Genomic DNA, 17,290 nt, shown 5'->3' on the forward strand with positions numbered 1-17,290 from the left:
CTTAGAATGTTCTCCATGTCATCCCCACTTATCCAAATCCTGCTGGACCATCAAGGAATCCCCCAGAGCCACCTCATGCAGGAAGCTGACCCTACTGCTTATACCTGGACGTATCTCCCCTTCCACTACCTCCCTATGATGCCTACATCTTGCTCATTTCTTCACCTAGACTGTGAGTTGCACTGAACCAAAGGTGTATCTCAATCACGTCGGCATTTCCCCCAGGATCTTATACAAAGTAAGCACTCAATAATTTGTTTGTTGAATGAAAAATGAACCACATAAAAAAGAACAACTTATCAAATTAACAATGCGACCTCTTGGATTTGTCCAAGTCTCAGGCAAGGAAAGACAAGCCTCCTCGAGTACCTTCGTCGTGGTTGTGATGCAGTATGACCTCCGGCTGGGTGTGGATCGAGTTCCCGGGGTGGAAGAATGGTGAAAAGAGAATCCGAGGTTTCCTCTGCTTCAGAATATGCTGAAGGAGTTCATAGAGCACATCACCTGGAAAGAAAAAGGAAAGAGAAATACAGAAATGGGAATGTTCCATTCCACTATTTACTGAGCTTCAACTCGGCACTGTCCTGAGGACACTGTCACGTAAGATGGCCACGCTTCTGACACTCACAGAGCTCAGGGGACACACAGGATGTGCCGCTCCAAACCATGAAGGTCAGAGCCATGCAATTTTTTTAAATAGAACTTTTTGATTATGAAATATATAAAAAAGTATTATAAAATGCTGAAAACCAGAAAGAAAACACAAGTCACCTATAATCCTACCACTAAGAGGAAAGCCCTGTTCATCCTACCTATAGTTATAAATTAGAATCAAGCTTATAGTTTAGTGTCGCTCTTTTCCTCCCACATTATCGAAGTGTTCCAGTAGCTGCATAATGACCATGCTTTGCAGGGATGTAGTGGACTTTATTTGAAATTTAAATTGTCCAAATTCATCGCTATTACTTTTGTAAAAACATCCTTTCCACATCTATCTTTGCTTGCATTTCAGATAATTCAAAGAATTATGAAGTCACTGAGTATGAAAAGGGTTTTATTTTTAATTTTTTTTGTTAATCCTCACCAAGAATATTTTTTCCACTGATTTTTAGAGAGAGTGGAAGGGGGAGAGAGAAACATCAATGTGAGACACATCAACTGGTTGCCTCCTACACGTGCCCAACCAGGGCCGGGGATCGAACCTGCAACCCAGGTATGTGCCCTTGATTGGTAATCAAACAAGCGACCCTGTGACTTGCGGGCTGACTCTCTCATCACTGAGCCACACTGGCCAGGCAAGTATGAAAAGTTTTAATGTTCCAATGACAACTCATAGTTTCAAAGAAATCAACACCCCCTGAAAAAAACCCCACACCCATGCTTTTCTACCCACCCCAATCCCAGGCAGGAAGGGTACAGATATGAAAAAAAATTCACTAGTCTGGTCAGAGGTGCTAGGTACTGAAGAGACCACATAGAGCCTGGCACCTCTGGGATGCTTCTTCCTTTAAAAATACAACACAGCGAAGCTCCAAGGTTCCACAGTTTCCAAAATACCGTCTTTAGGTGTCAGCCCCTTGTGGAGGATGGTGGGGGCTATTCTGAGCTGAGGTCTCTGTTCTGATACATTTGGCGTTTGAAGTGTCCACTGAGAAGTTAGAGAAAAAACACCTCTTTCACCCCTTTGGCTTAAATCCAAGTTCAAAATGCAGGTGGGGGCCTCAAAACCCCTTAGGAGTAGGTGATTAATCTTTCAAATACCAGAACCTTCTGACGTCCCCCCACGCCCTTCCACAGACAGATACGCAGTCAACAGTTGGAGCAAATAAAGGGTTTTCATCTCTAATCTTAGCCATCTTAAACAGATACTTTCATTAACAACTTAATTTAACTGCAAATTTTGGGCTGTAGATCTTACTAAATTATTTTTTTCTTTTAAACTCAGCCTGAACCCAGAAATTCTGTTAAATTCTTTCTCTGTGCAGACCTCTCCTCCTCTTCCATTTATACCAAATTAAGTTCTATAACATTCTATTCTAAGGGATTCCTGAGGCCCCTTGTGTCTTTGCTTTGGCTGTCTTCCTTCCTCAACCTTTGAATTTTTGTTGCTATTAACATAACTTACTGCCACTATGTACTGTTATGACTCAGTAAAGCAAAAGACTTTAAAGAGGTGAGGACACCATGCCACTTGGGTATTTCCTTTTAGTGACACAGCGAGGAGACACAGAGGTGCTCTGAATCAGACTTTGAAAGGCTTTAGAAGGCAGAGCTGTGGCACATGACTGAGTTTTGGAGCTGGGAAGGCTTCGGAGCTCATCGAATCCCAACCTAGTAGTCATGGTAATGTTGTCGCCGATACGACAAGGATACAGAGCCTGAAATACAGTCCTATTTTAATGATTCATATTTTAATCGCTTACAAAAATAAGTCCCTAATCAACACTTTATTTCTTTCGGTTTGGTGTAATGTCTTCCTAAACTTTTCTTAATTTACAGGGCTTCACACTCACTGGGTTTCATCCTGTGGGTTTGAGCGACACTTTATTTGGGTAGCATGCAGAAGAGAAGATGGAAACACTGAAAAATGTGTTCCTGATGATTACTATTACTAAAAAATGGTCAGTAATTAGTGCATCCATTTTGGAGGGGGGGGCAGGAAATGTGTAAGTTTGGCGTCTGTGAGGATGTTCAACTTCGTTAGTTTGGAGAGGCGAGCTGACGTGGCGGGAAGGGGCAGACTGCGGATGCAGCTGCTGGGCCCCCCAGATGACCTTGAGCAAGTCTCTGAACTTCTCAATGAGAGGACTGTCTAGAGCAGGGGCTGGGGCACTGTTACACCCTAACCCCTTCCTGGGGCCACTCCTGGGGCTAGAGAAGCTCTAAGATGTGGTGGCAGGAGAGTGGGGAGGAAGAGTGTGGAATCAGGCTGGTGCCTCAGGCACATCCTTTAATACCTCTAGGCTCACAGAGTTCCCTCCTCTGCACAATGGCCTGTTAACAGGGTTACTGTGAGGAGTCGAGGTAATCCATGTAATGAGCTGAGCTCATCGCAGCATCAGGCAAACAGTGAGAACTCAGCAAACACTAGCTGTGGCTGTGACCACCATTATTATTATTACTGATATTATTAAAGAGGTTTAGAACAGACCTGTAGGCCCTCATGGAGGTCTCACACATTGAAAAAAGGTGGAGTGACTGGGTCATGGTCAGTGAGTGCTGTGTTTGCCCCCCAGAAAGGGCAATTCACCCATTCTTGGCCTCTCTGGACACCTCACCCTGCCTGGCGGCTAAGCCCACAGTGGGGCTGATGGGCTCTGCCCCAGGCTTTCCCAGGTGTTCACGTCAGCCTCACCCCAAAGCTGGCCGAGGGAGCCAGGCAGCCCAGCTTCCTCTCCGAGTGGGCTCAGGAAGCAGGGGAAGGAGCAAGTCAAGTGGAACTTGGCCAGTTCCCTCCCTAACTGTACGCCTGTTGTGAGAACTAGTAAGATAACACTCAGAAGCACCACCTGTCACAGCTGGCTAATGGGTGGGAGGGAGCAAGGGCGCAAGGTCCCAGGTTCCAGGCCAGGAAAAAACTGAATCCCAAGGCTGTGAAGTTTGGCCACAGCTAGATGCATCCATTCACCAGCATGTTTCCTCAGCAACCAGGGGCTCAGCCCAGGAATGTGTCAGGCTTAATACAAACACGTCACAACTATGGGGGGAAACCCAACAGAACTGCATGCCTTGTGTGCGACTGGCAGTAATAACGGTGTGTGCCTGGTAACAGCTTGGAGTCTTAGAGAGAGGATTCCAGAGGTTTCTTACAATGACTCGAACTTGGGCTCAGGAAGTTCCTCGCCTCCCCTTCCCCTGCCAAGAAGTAGCTCTGGCGGAGTACTTTCAGGGATGGGCAGCTGGCCACAAGATAAGCAAATCATTTTTGGACAGCTCTAGCTGATAGAAAGTTCTTCTGTTGAGTTGGAATCTGGCCTCCCCTGAACCTCATATGTACTTCATTCAGTTCTTCGTTTTGGCGTCTGGAGCAGCACGAACAGTGTCCTGTCTACGACTGTTTCCTAAATAAGTAAAGATGGCCTTCCGCCCTCTTCCATCGCTACAGTCCCCCAATTCCAACATCCAGCCTGTTCTCTTGGTATGCTCTTAAAATATTCATAGAGGCAGAAGATCATATTTGAAGAGTAGTAGTAAGAAAAAGGTCTCTGGAATACAGAAGATATTTTAAAATGTTATATTTATTTGCTTGTTGAAAATAAAAAGCACGAGCCAAAGCACTGTATATCTAACATAGCTAATGATCATTGGCTTGAATTCAAAAGGCACTTTTCGGGAAATTCTTGGCCCATTCGATTCTTGATAAATCTTCCTCTGTCTTCCCAGCAAAGAAATAACTAGTACTAACCGTAAAAGGTACTTCTAGCTTTTGTTGGCTCCTCGATATATCTGCATGCATACATACATAGTTCACGTACACGCATGCCTGTGCAGAGATGGGTCTGCCATGAAGCTAGTGAGTTTCAGGGGCCTTCACTTCCAGAGTCCCTTGGGAGGAGCCCTATAACTACGTGCATCCATCAAGTTGTAAACTTTAGGCCCCATAAAACATGGATATACTTCTGGGTGCATGCAAACACCTGACACATGCAGAACTTGCATGCATGCATACACGTGTGTGCATGCACATACACATACACATAAACCCACAAACTGAACACACATACAGTTTTGCACTGGTGATTTGGATGTGAAAAGCCAGGCATCTACTTTGCGAATTCTAATTTCTATTATTTTATTTGTGATTTGTTTAAAATGGATAGTAGTGAGAGTGAACAAAACTATTATCAATTTTACTAGTGTCTGAAGATCAAGAACATACAGATGCTGTTTAGGGGGTCAAATTTATCTAAGTTTCTTTACTTTTAGAGAAAAAGAGCTTGGGCTCTGGAGCAAGGAAGTCCCAGGTCTTGGTTCCTCTATTTGTCAGCTGCATGCACTTGGGCAAACTATTTTTAAGCCTTAGTTCAAGGCTTAGTTAAATATTCTTTATCTCAAATAAAAATAATACCACAGACTTGGCAGGGCTGTTACAACGATTAAATGAGATGATGTGAACAGCACTAGCCCGTGTATGCTACCATGTGCTTAATAGATGGGACCCCTTGTGATTATAATAATTATTAACAGACATGTCTCAAAAAGTCTGGAAACTATTTGCTTTCCTTCAATACTTTGTACTTCAAGCACATACAAAAGTTTAATCAAGTCACATGTATATGTATGGAATTTTTTCCCACTTGACATCACTTCATACAGACATTTTTAGTTCAGTCTCTCTAGTTCATGGGTTTACCTTCAACACCTCTTATGGGTTTCTTCCCTTTAGCATTTGAGCAGCTTCAAGTTTTGAGCAGCTTCAAGTTTTTCCTGTCTTCTACACGCACACACACACACACACACACACACACGTCTTCATCTTCCCCTCCGATATTCCTGTTTCTCTGTTTCTCACCCCAAGTCTCTGAGGAGCTGTCCAACTCTGTTATCACTTTCCTCCCCTTCCACTCCTCAGGGCCCCTCATTTTTGTCTCTACTCCAATCCTCCTCCAAGCTGCTCTTGCTCAGGCCACCTACCTGCTGCCAAACCCAAAGGGCAGTGGTCGGTTCCTGGGGACTTGCCTGCCCCCTCAGCAGCGTGTGTCACCAGGAATCACTCTCTCGCCCTCAGAACACTCCTGGTTTCAGAGACTCTGAGTCCCCTGCTTTTCTTCCCTCCTCTCTGCTCTTCCTCTTTCTCCAGCCCTTCCACAGTAAGGCTCCCAGGACTCACTAGCCCTTCGTTCTGGGTGCTCTCCTCTACCGCCATGGCTTCCATCAGCTTGTCTGTACCGGATCTACTCCTGCCAGGCACCAGAACCTTCACTCATCTCCAGACACTTCCTCTGGCACATCATGCGGGCACCACACACAGTCCTGACAGCCCACTTGGTATATCACAGTTCAGGAAACACCCAGCTGATGGGCAGGAAACCTAGGAGCCATCCTAACACCTCTCTCCCTCTTCTCTAACATCTAATCAGTCACCTCACAGGCTCTGTCTTCTAAATATCCCTTGACTCATCCCTTCTCCATGCTGGCCCCATCTTAGCTGAAGTCACCACCACCACCACTCTCAGATGCCAGCCACGCCGGCTGCCCACATTCACTTTCCATGTCTGCCTCGCCATGCCAATCTCTGCTTCAAACCCTGAATGGCTCCGACTGTCTTTAAAATAACACTGACAGTCCTGAACATGAGCTGCAAGGCCCTGTACAACCTACTGAAGAAACAATAAGCGGCTCCATGAATGGTCCTCAAGCTCTAGCATACTCCTTTATGCTCAGATTCTCCAAGTTTGCAAATCTCCTACGGGGGGTGGCTGGGGGACTTCCAGTTCCTATAGTTATAAACAGAACTGCTAAGGACATTTTTTTTTTTTTACCCCTACTGGATTGTTTTCTTAGGATTTTATTCTTAAAATGTTATCAGTGAAAGGCTATGATTTGTTGTAAAGTTCTTGTGATGACTGACTACGTACATATCCCGCTTGCTCTCCAGAAGGCTGGGACCAATGCAGTGTTGTCAACAAGGCTGCCCAGAGCCTTCCTTTCCCCTGGGGATTCACAACATTTCACTTCTCGAGGTTAGCAGGTTTAAAGTGGAATCTTAACACTGTTAAAGTATGCAATTCTCAGGTGATGACTGACTACGTACATATCCTCATATGAAGATTATCTGAAGTAACACGTTCTTATATTTGCAAACTGCTCTCTTTCCCTCTCTTCTGTTTTTATTCAGGTTTTAGTTTCCTTCTGACCACATCTTTAAAATAATGAAAGCATACATGGTGTGGGAGGGATATCTTTCAGATGGGTCAGAAAATTCTCTTTGCTGGGTCCTGTAACAGGTTCAGGATAAAGTCCCATATCTTAGTCCCTTCTGCTCCATCATAAACTCAAAAGGGAAAACACCAACGCAGTTACAGGCCCCGGGGATCCCACAGACGGCCACTGCAGGCCCACGCCTGTCTTGGGACTGCTTGGCTTTCTGATTCCACTCACTCTCCTTTTCCCAGCGTGCCATTCAATCCATTTTTGTAAGCTGATTGAATTACAAACCTTCTTATTTAATACGAAGTGCCTTCAGCGACCATAAAAATAAACTAGTCTTTTACTTAGGAAGAAATATGTGAAATTTAGATGGAAATCTATGTCTTAGACACAGAGATCCTGAGAAAAAGGTAGCAGGTCGTGGAAAAGTTTCAACATTGTATTTAAGACAAGAATAAATCAGTTAGAAAAGAGATCTAACAACACAACTGCCTTTAGGTGTATAAAGAATATAAGGTATGATAAGCAAAAAAATAAGCTGTGAGAAAAAAATATTATGAAAGAAGTGTGTGCTTTGTTTAAAAAGTGCTACAGTTTTACATGATCTGGTGTCACTCTGTATGAGGGACTGGTGATCACTACCCTTTCACAAATGGACAAATGACATGCTAAGAAATTAAATTCCTATAATTGGCTTATCTAAGCATTCTTCTGATGTGTGATATATATATATTTGCTTTGCTCAAAGACACAGTAAGAGAAGAAAGAGCCAGCTCCAGTGTCTCCAGTCAAGGGTCATGTCTGCTGCCACTCTCACACTTCAGGGCTACTTTTCTCTGTGACCCGGACCCTCAAAAGACTCTATGGCTCAATTCTAACACAGTCTGTTGACACAGCCATTCAATCCAGTAAGGCACCTACCACTGCTTAGTAGAAGTTAATAGGCAAGCTGGTCCAAGGAACTATATGTAGATAAGACCAGTATTTTCAGTTTAAACTTGAAAGGAAATTTAATTGTATTTCAAGGTCACAAGCAAAGCATATTCCAAAGACAAAGGGTCCGGGGGGGTTGGAAAGGTAAGAAATCACTTGTAACATCACACTCTAGTATACTAAATAACTGATTTACATAGTAAATCCCCAATATAGTTATTGCTGAATTGAATGGAAGAAACTCTGAAAATATTTTGATTTTCCTTTTTTTAAGCATTGATAGAAAGTCTAATATAAATTGATAATAACCTGTGGGTTTTTTCATATAAGTAATATACCTAAATCCATTACACCTGAATGTTTTACAGTAGGTAACGCTAAATAAGAATTAAATCAATGTTAACTATCTGTTCCTTCCTATTAATGTGTTTTCTCAGAGTCCCAACGTGGTCAAATAATCAAATACTCCTTTCAATTTAAATCACACCAGACCACATCACATGGTAACTATCTAGTAGCTCAAGGACTAGGTAAAATTATCCTGTCCATGTGAGGTTTTATAAAACAGAGATTCCTCTACATTAATTCTTCAGCTTCACAAATGTTATAAACATATCATCTTGTTTCATCTTCTAACTGGGAGAATATTCCAAAGAAAATATCCCATCTACCTTCAGCTTTTGAAATCTCCACTTTAGAGATGATACAGTTTCCCTGCTTTAGTCTAACAGTTGCAAATGGAGGGCTCTTGTCCTTGAAGTGGACGAGATAAGTGTAGTTTGTTAAATTGGTTAAAGAACGTAGAGTTCAGAGAGGCTACCGTATTTGGACCTAAGGTATATCAATATTTCGGGTAATTATAATTCAGTGAGCTCTGTTCTCTCCTCTCTACATTTGACAAGAGTTGTGTTAAGGAATGTTGTTTCCATTCTTGGAGAGCAAGACGCTGGGTGAGCCCAGGCAGGAAACGGGGCCGGGAGGAAGCCATAAACATCCATTCATGGTGACAGGGCCACCAGACATTCCTTAGTCCAGCAGCCCCATGATGAGTGAGACTCTGCTGCTGGGTCTTCTCAGGCAGCAGAAAAGAGGCAAGGAAAAACAGGACAAAACCAGATGAAGTGTAAGTTTTACAAGGTATGTAAGCTGAAGGAGATCAAAGCATGTACTCACTGCCTGTAGAGGGGGAAGTCGTACTGTCTACTAGAAGCTTCACACAGCTTCGGTGGCTGAAGGTGGACTGAACTGTTAGGAGATGAAGGGAGTTTAGGGTGGAAATTCCATTTTATGGGTGAGGAAAATATGGGCAAATGAAGTGACGGAACCTGTGGAAGAGCCACGTGTAGAACCTGGTCTCAGGACACCTACTACACTGAATGAGAAGGCAGAAAGCCCGTGTCAGAAGAGGCTGTGGCAAATGTTACACCTGAAAGATAAAAAAATATTCTTTATCTATACCTTGGCTCCACCGACGGAGAGATGAGTATGTATATCGTGCCTTCATTATTACCCTGCTGGGGGCCACTTCCGGAGAAGGGCCTTCTGAACGACTTAGTTCTGTCTTCCAGGCGCTCTGACAAAACTCCTCTCTTTTGTGGTAAGTTTTCTTGTAGCCCCTCCTGGCAGGTATCACCTTGAAATTCTGTCCATGGCTTTCTGGTTGATACCTTAATTAAATGACCTGTAGTATAAATTTATCTCTATTCCCAGCTCAAGGTAATGGGGATGATGCTCATATCTATTATTCCCAGCTCTGGCCTGGCTCTTATCTCACATTTCCAACTGCAGAACAGGCCATGTCTTCCTGGATGTCCTGGCATCACTTGGATAGAACAAAGTTACCACTGCTTCTACTCTGTGCCTGAAGTACTATTGTTTTGGTCTCACTGATCCAGTTCTGGGCTTCAACGGCTCGCACTGGGACTGTAGCAGTAGAAGCTTAACTAGTTTTCCTGCTTTAGTGGCTCAATGAATCCATCCTATGCACTAATGACCAATGTCAGTTCCAAAGGGAGAGCTCCAATCTCCTCATTCTCCCGATCAAAACCTTTCAGTGGTCTCCCATTGCCCCCAAAGTAAAATCCAAACATCTTAACCTGGGCTTTAAGGTCCTCTCATGTTGGGTAATAATTCAACCAACATTTATTGAGTGCCAACTGGATGCCATGCACTGCGCTAGATGCTGGAGACATGCAGTTTAATAGTAAACAATCACTGCTCAAACTGAACTTTCCATTATAGGAGAGGGATGCGGCATAGCAAACAATCACACAGAACAGTGTGTGAGTGAGTGAGTGAGTGAGTGAGTGAGTGAGTGAGTGAGTGAGTGAGTGAGAGAGTGTGTGTGTGTGTGTGTGTGTGTGTGTGTGTGTGTCAGAGGCCATGACAGAGTTAGGGAAAGTTCTGGGATAAAAGAGGAACAATACTTAACCCAGACTGACGTGGAGAGAGATGGGGGAAAGGAAAGCAGGTTGAAATCAGGGAAGTAGGGATGTTGAAATCAGGGAAGTAGGGATGGAAGTAAGGAAAAGCTTTCCTAGAGAAAGTAGCAGAACTTGAAATATGAAGAGGCAAGGAGACAAGTGAGGGAGGAGTGATGAGTGATGATGAACAGTGTTTCCACAGAAGATTCAGCTTATGTGGCCTTATCTCTGAACTTCTCCATGCAAACTGGCCTACACCTCCTCAACCTTTCCTTACCTCCCCCTTGCTTACCTCCCGAAGTCTGTCTCCATTACCATGCCCTTGAGCTTCATTTGACAATGCAGCTAGAAATCACCTCTCCTAACCCTCACCTTCCTTAGCCTGCACTCCTGCACCGCTGGTATGGGGCTATTCAGGGAACATTCAAGGAATGTATTTCTACTGTCTGCACCTGACTGAGGTCTACAGCACCTCATGTCTGGACTAGTGAATCAGCCTTAGCTGGCCTTCCTGCCTCCTGCCTTTTCCATTCACCAGGTGGGCTTTCTCACTGTCATCCAAAAATACTTAGGCTAATGCTGCTCCATTTACCCCAGGCATTTCTTTTCTTTTCCTTTTTTTTATATATCTTTATTGATTTCAGAGAGAGGAAGGGAGAGGGGGAGAGAGAGATAGAAACATCAATGATGAGAGAGTCATTGATCGGCTGCCTAGCCCGCAACCCGGGCATGTGCCCTGACTGGGAATCGAACCCCGATCTCCTGGATCCTAGGTTGATGCTCAACCGCTGAGCCACGCCCGGCCGGGCTATCCCAGGAATTTCTCCTCCCCCTGGCCCACTCAGTTCCACCCATCCTTCATGGTGTGAACCAACTCCATTCATTCTTTTAGGAGACCCATCCTACTCTGTGCTATCCCTTCTCCAGCTTCCTTTGCCTTTAGGTTCAATGCAGTCCTGCCTATCTACCCGGACAGTAGGATCCCATCCAGTCATCCACATGGTCCATACCATCAAAGACTTGACAATGTAGCAAAGAATTACCAACAGACTTTTGCATATCTTTGCTTCCAGCTTCGAGCAGAGAAAACCTAGTTTCATAAGTAAAGTTGAGAGGTCACACTGGAGAGAAAAATAAACCAGCAACAAAAAGGAGCACCTGAGGTATGATGAGGGGCAATTTGCAAAGACTCCGGGAGGAAAGCTTGCCCAAGGTCTAAGTCAAATCAAGTCAAAACACATCACTGTGTTTTCCTTTGTTTGTCTTACAAAAATGGTTTCTCTGGAACATGAAAGAGTTGGAGTTCTTTTCCTCCAGACAGGTAACTTTGCCTCTTTCAGCATAGTATCTTTTGAGTTTCCACTGGAACAGAGAAGGGAAGTATTTTTGCATTCAATGAAAAGGAACTATCTAGGTTCCTTTTATGTTAGTTTTATTGACATGGTTGTTTTATAGTTTTCTTATTCTGTGACTAGAAATCAATGATTTGAGACAAAAATATTTTAGGTATGCGTGTGTCCCTTATAAAACTGTAAAAAATGATCTGTTTTTCAGTAATATAAGCCTCTGAGCTTATATCACTAACAAGCTTCAGTAACATCTATACTTCGGGGGGAAACTTCCCCTTTGTCATTTCCTCATGCAAACGGCCTTGTCTGCTGCAACTGGAAAAGCAGGGGAGGTTCTGTTCTCTGTCTTTATCTCACCCCCTGGGATGGGGACGTTTCCTCATGACGGTTAGTGTAGTAACTGCTGGCAGGCCTCCAGGAGTAAATAAGGGTTGAACGGAGCTGGAGACTATGCCAAGACCTCATGCAGGATCTTTGCCCTTGGTCAAGGACAAAAGGGTGTCTGCCAGACATGTTAAGTCAACGAGACTCTAGGACTGCTGGTATCTGAAGGACAAGCCCCTCAGGAGGAATTTTAAACCCAACACCAAAGCTCCCATTTAACATATGGAATCCCCAAATAGCTACCTTCTAAATATCCATCAAATTTAAGATAGGAAATTGGAAAGTATATTTGAAGTCTTATCTGCATCATTAACATACTTCGCAGGTACAAACATTCCTTACTGAAGTAAATCCTCCCTCAAGGATAACATTTTGACAAATCTTCCTAGTTAGATGAGCCTAACTAGGAAACTTCTATTTGTATTATTCAGGATTTCTGCAAGTTACAAGATGCATCACTTCAAAAAATTCAGTACATCCAAAGGACATCATCTGAGGCCCTTTGAGTTTCTTTCTAAACTTGCCTTGGCTACTAGGATCCCCCCCTTGCCCAGGGCTTATCTCCTATTTCCTCATTTTTCCTTGACTTTCTAGTCTAGCTACCTCAGCAGGGCTCATTCTCTTCCCCGCCTGTATCTGTTGTTAACTGAGCTGTTCACAACCTACACTCACTGTCAAGCACCTCTTTTAAGTCTTCAAACTCAGGAGCAAGGTAGAGAGAAAGGGCTGGGATGCATTTTCTTCCCTATGTGGCTGTACAACTAGATTCCTTAAATTCCAGTGACTGTAGGTCCTAACTGGGTTACTTCTCTGAACCTTAAAAATTTCCCCTTGATCTGAAATCTCTGCCTCTTCTCCCTTCAAACTGGTCTATGTCAGCAGGGTCTTTCCTCTCCTAAACCGGACTGCTGTCCTTATGCCTATGGTGGCCTACAGCGGAGATTTTTGGGGCAGGATGAGCAGCGGCAAAGACCAACCACTGACTAACAGATCTGCTAGGCTGAGCACGTGTTCAGAGTCCAGACTCTCACCTGAATGAGGAGATCGATAGCGAAAGTCCTCTTTGGTCAGCAGCAGGAGAGCTTTGCCATTCATTTCAAATGTGTTGCTGTCAATTGGCCTTAAAGAAAACTCATTTTCAGCCCACTTGAGCCACTGGGCTACGTCATCCCTGCTCCAGTAAATTGGCTGCAAGCCTGTTGGAGAGAGAGCAAGGCAGAAAGAGAGAAAAAAAAAGGGTCTTGTCAGTTAGACAGTTGGAATAAAAGGGAGAGATTTCTGAATGGTTAACAGCACTGAGTCTCCACGTCTGAAGAGCCCTTATGTTCAACTCTGAATCCCAGGTTAAAACCCAAGCTTCGTAAGTGCCAAAGTATGATATCAAATGAATTTTATATGTAGAAGTAAAATGAGCAAAAAATCCTTTTGTATGTCTTTAAGGGACCACTGGTCTTAGAGCCCTGACCTCCCTCGCCCTGCTCCAGGGCCTGTCTTGATTCCAGGTTTACCCTAAAGGTGCAGCGCTATGGTGGCGAGATGCACCCATGGAAGTGCAGAGTCATGACACATGTCAATGTACTTTGAAAGGGACCTTAAAATCAGAGCTGATATGATTGCAGCCCAGAGTCCTTTGGAAGTGAGAATGTTCCAGAGCTGGGCCTGACTTCCCAGAGCTGCCAAATAATGAAGTGTTCCCTGAAACTTCTTCCTGGAAGAGCCATTGGCTCAGCCTCTGGGAAACTATCAGGCCAGCCCCTGGGGAAGAGAGGGCAAGGTAAGGAGAAAAGGTCTTTTGCCTTTTTAGTCTACTTGCTGATGTTAGAACTTCCAGATGGGGGTGCTACTGGGACTCTGAGTAGGACCAGAAGCAGGTCAAAGGGGGGGCTGCAGCTCAGGCTGGATCTCTGTCTGGAAGCCTGATTGGGAGTCTACCTTTTAATTTCATTTTCCTGTTGTGAGAAATCTTTGACATCATTCAAGTGGTTTAGAACAGTGGTTCTCAAAGTGTGATCTGGGGACCCTTCACAGTTCCCAAAACCTTTTCAGGGGTCTATGAAGTCAAAACTATTTTCATAACAATATTAAGAGGTTATTTGCCTTTTTTCACTCTCATTCTTTCCTGAGTATATGGTAGAATTTTCTAGAGGCTACACAACATGTGTTATTGCAGCAGAGATAAGAATCCAGCCGTCTTGTATGAAGCTAGACATTGAAGAGACTTGCAAAAATGTAAAACAATGTCACTCCTCTCACTACTTTTTTTGTTTTGGAAAATATACTTCTATGTTTATGCTAATATATGCTTGGCTTATTATTTTTCAGTAAGTTAACAAATACTTTAAAAATTCTCAGTTTTAATTTCTAATCTGGTAACTACAGATAGCTAAAACCCATATGAGCATAGCTCTTTGAGTTCTTTGATAATTTTTAAAATTTGAAAGGGGTCCTGAGACTAAATCTTTGAGAACGGATGGGTTAGAAACAGCTCAACAGAGCTTCATTCTCTAAAAATCTATTGTGTGAATTAATAGTTCACATACAACAAAATCAGTATCTGCTAGGAGGAGCTTCGGTCTCTCTATTTAGTTACCTAAACTTGCTAAGGAGACTCCATGAGGGTGCTATAAAAGTGTCCTTCAGTTTGATCCTGGAAAGAATCACCTTTCATCCTAAAATAAGGCAAGACAAAGACCTGACTGGTCTACTTGGATGGGCCACTCATCATCCTCGGGGAATGAATGGCTCAGATCCCCTGGAGAAGGTCCAGGGCCTTTAGGCATGACTTCGGCTCTGCCTTCCAGGTGGCTCCTCTGCAAAGTCTAGTTTTGAAGAATGGTAGCTGGCTTCCTTGACCTCTGTAAAGAACCTTCAAAACCCATCCATTGTGTAGGGCAGGCGTGGGGAAACTTTTTTCTGTCAAGGGCCATTTGGATATTTATAACATCATTTGTGGGCCACACAAAATTACCAACTTAAAAATCAGCTATGAAAACAGCTCCTAGACTTATTGAATTTCAAGTCCTACCTGCGGTTGCCTTGGCAGGGCCAGACCTATATGGCTTGTGGGCTGGACGTTCCCCACCCCTGGTATAGAGCATCAATAAAAAACTACAAGCATTGGAATAATATATATAGGCATTTAGGAGGTTTTTTGTGTGTGTGTGTGGGGGGGAGGGTATTTTTGTTTTTATTGTTTTTAAGTTTTATAATTTTTTCATATAGAAAGAAAAAAGTGGCATTATAAAATAAGAATGTATTGTGTGTTACTGCTCTATGATCTTTAGAATAAAATGGCCAGTAAAGAATTCAAGGTTTGGTTTTAGCCTCTTAACTGGGCCAAGAAGCATTGCCTATTAAAAATAGTCCAATGGTCCTTGGATACAGGGGGCACCCCAACTCTTTCCAATGACCTTAAACATGTGCATCTGGAATCACAGTGGGGTGGGAGTGGGTGTGAGGATGGCTCAGCAAAATCTCAACTTTTGAATTGGTAAGAAACCTTAAAGTTTACTTCCTATTATTGTCAATGGTGTCATCTTTGAACAAGAGCAGCATAATGGTTTGTCATTAGGGACTTTCCTCTCCTTCACACAAGGAGCATGAGTGCAGCCAGCCATGAGGGGACAACTGTGAGGCGCCAAGTCAAGCTTGGCCTAAGAAAGCACCTGGAGTGAGGGGGCCACGGAGCAGAAGATGCTGGGTCAGAAACAGGAAAAAGTACGGGGGAGCTGATTGGAAGTGCAAGTGCCAAGGCAAATACAGAACTGAATCTCGATCGGGAGGGGAAATGAGAGTAAAATGCTGAAGTTTCTGCCGAGGATACACGGAAACAGAGGGAGGCGGGTGAGAAGGGGGTGGGGGACGCAAGTAGTAATTTGAGGTTCTTTATATTCTATGGAAGAAAATAGTCATGAGTAATCTTTTCCCTAAATACAAGAAGAGGTACACACTCCAAGCAGCCCTGCTGGTTAAGAACAACAGTTTCTCTTTTCACTTCCCATTAGTCTCTCCCACAGCCTAGCCCCTGCCGCAAGCGGAGCCCCTGGGCGGAAACCCCCTCACCAGGGACCAAGTGAACGCTCTGGGCTTGTGTGCAAAAGGAAGCCAGGGAGTTCGAGTTGGCCCAGGGGAGACCACAGCAATCCGAGCAGTCTCACAAAGGTGACCCCGACAGAGCAAGCTGCCTGCTTGAGGCCACTCAATAACTTTATCGGAGTCACTACTCTTCCATTAGCATAAAGAGATGACAGACACATTCGCTGAGCTGGAAAGGGGCTCGATAAACTTTGGTGTTGAAAGTCAAGTTTCTCTGCTATTGCCTTTTCAGTTCAATGGAATAAAACGACTGTGGCTGTTGGACGTGCTTTGCAATTTTAACTGAGGACAAAGAAACCCCCTTTACTCAAACCTAGGGCCAGCCCTAAGGCCTGGGTGTTATAGCATATAATGGAATACAGCCTTGGACCCAGAGGCAGCTCTGGTCTAATCAGGAACATTTAACTGACTCAGCTTATTTAGCGCTTTCATCACTATTCTAAGGACTTTATAAATATTAGTTCATTTAATTGCATGCTCACAGCAACCCTATGAGACAGTGTTTCAGATTAGGGAACTGAGGCCCAGTACATTTTAGGGATTTGCCCAAGGTCATGTGGCCATAGTAACAAGAGGAGTTGAGATTAGAATCCAGGCAGTCTGACTGCAGAGTCTGTGCTCATATCCATTACACTATGCTTACCCATGCATTTCCCATCCAGGTGCAGATTCAGATGGATTTTCAATATTATTAGGAATTCGAACAAGACCGAGTGAACCGAATCCTTCCCACCCAAGAATTTTGATCCTTGGAGGCTTTCTCAAGCTATCAATAAACTAAAAAGGAGAGCAAAAAATCTGTGGATCCCTGAAGAAATAGATTTATAAGTGGGAAAAGGAAGAAGGTAGAGGTGGAACCCTGCTTTGAACACATCCAGGAATATAGCTGCCTTCCCTGGCTACTTGCTCACAGGCACTGGTCCTGAGACTTCACATGGCTCACAGAAGCGACATGGGCAAGATGAGGGAGGTACATATAACACAGAACCTGTTCTACAGTTATCTCTTGCAACTTTAACTCAACGAAGTTGAAAAAGATACCTTTCAATGATCATTGGTGAAAAGAAAAAGAGGGAGACCATCATTCTGCATATAAGTTATGCTACTCGCTGTGCATATATAACGAGCCCATGAGAGCCATACTAAGACCTGGATTTTTAAAGTGAATTCATTTCAGAGCATAATTGAGATGAATTTTGTACAGAAGACACGAACTGCTATGACTGAGAAAATTAC

The 17,290-nt window shown here is 43.8% G+C and overlaps 1 protein-coding gene across 4 annotated transcripts in view; it reads right to left on the bottom strand.

Annotated features, from left to right (window-relative positions):
• Window positions 1-17,290, bottom strand: part of ETV6 (ETS variant transcription factor 6) — a 215,802-nt gene that overhangs the window by 36,130 nt on the left and 162,382 nt on the right. For all 4 annotated transcript variants that reach the window (XM_087814790.1, XM_087814788.1, XM_087814789.1 and 1 more), the window contains 2 exons: window positions 12,991-13,155; window positions 370-504 (listed from right to left, as the gene is read on the bottom strand). In XM_087814790.1, the coding sequence (XP_087670916.1) occupies window positions 370-504; window positions 12,991-13,054 (199 nt within the window). In that variant the 5' untranslated portion in view covers window positions 13,055-13,155. The remainder of the gene's footprint in view (window positions 1-369; window positions 505-12,990; window positions 13,156-17,290) is intronic.

The sequence above is a fragment of the Miniopterus natalensis genome, chromosome 2, assembly GCF_054644295.1.
Source record: "Miniopterus natalensis isolate mMinNat1 chromosome 2, mMinNat1.hap1, whole genome shotgun sequence".
NCBI classification, from domain to species: Eukaryota; Metazoa; Chordata; class Mammalia; order Chiroptera; family Miniopteridae; genus Miniopterus; species Miniopterus natalensis.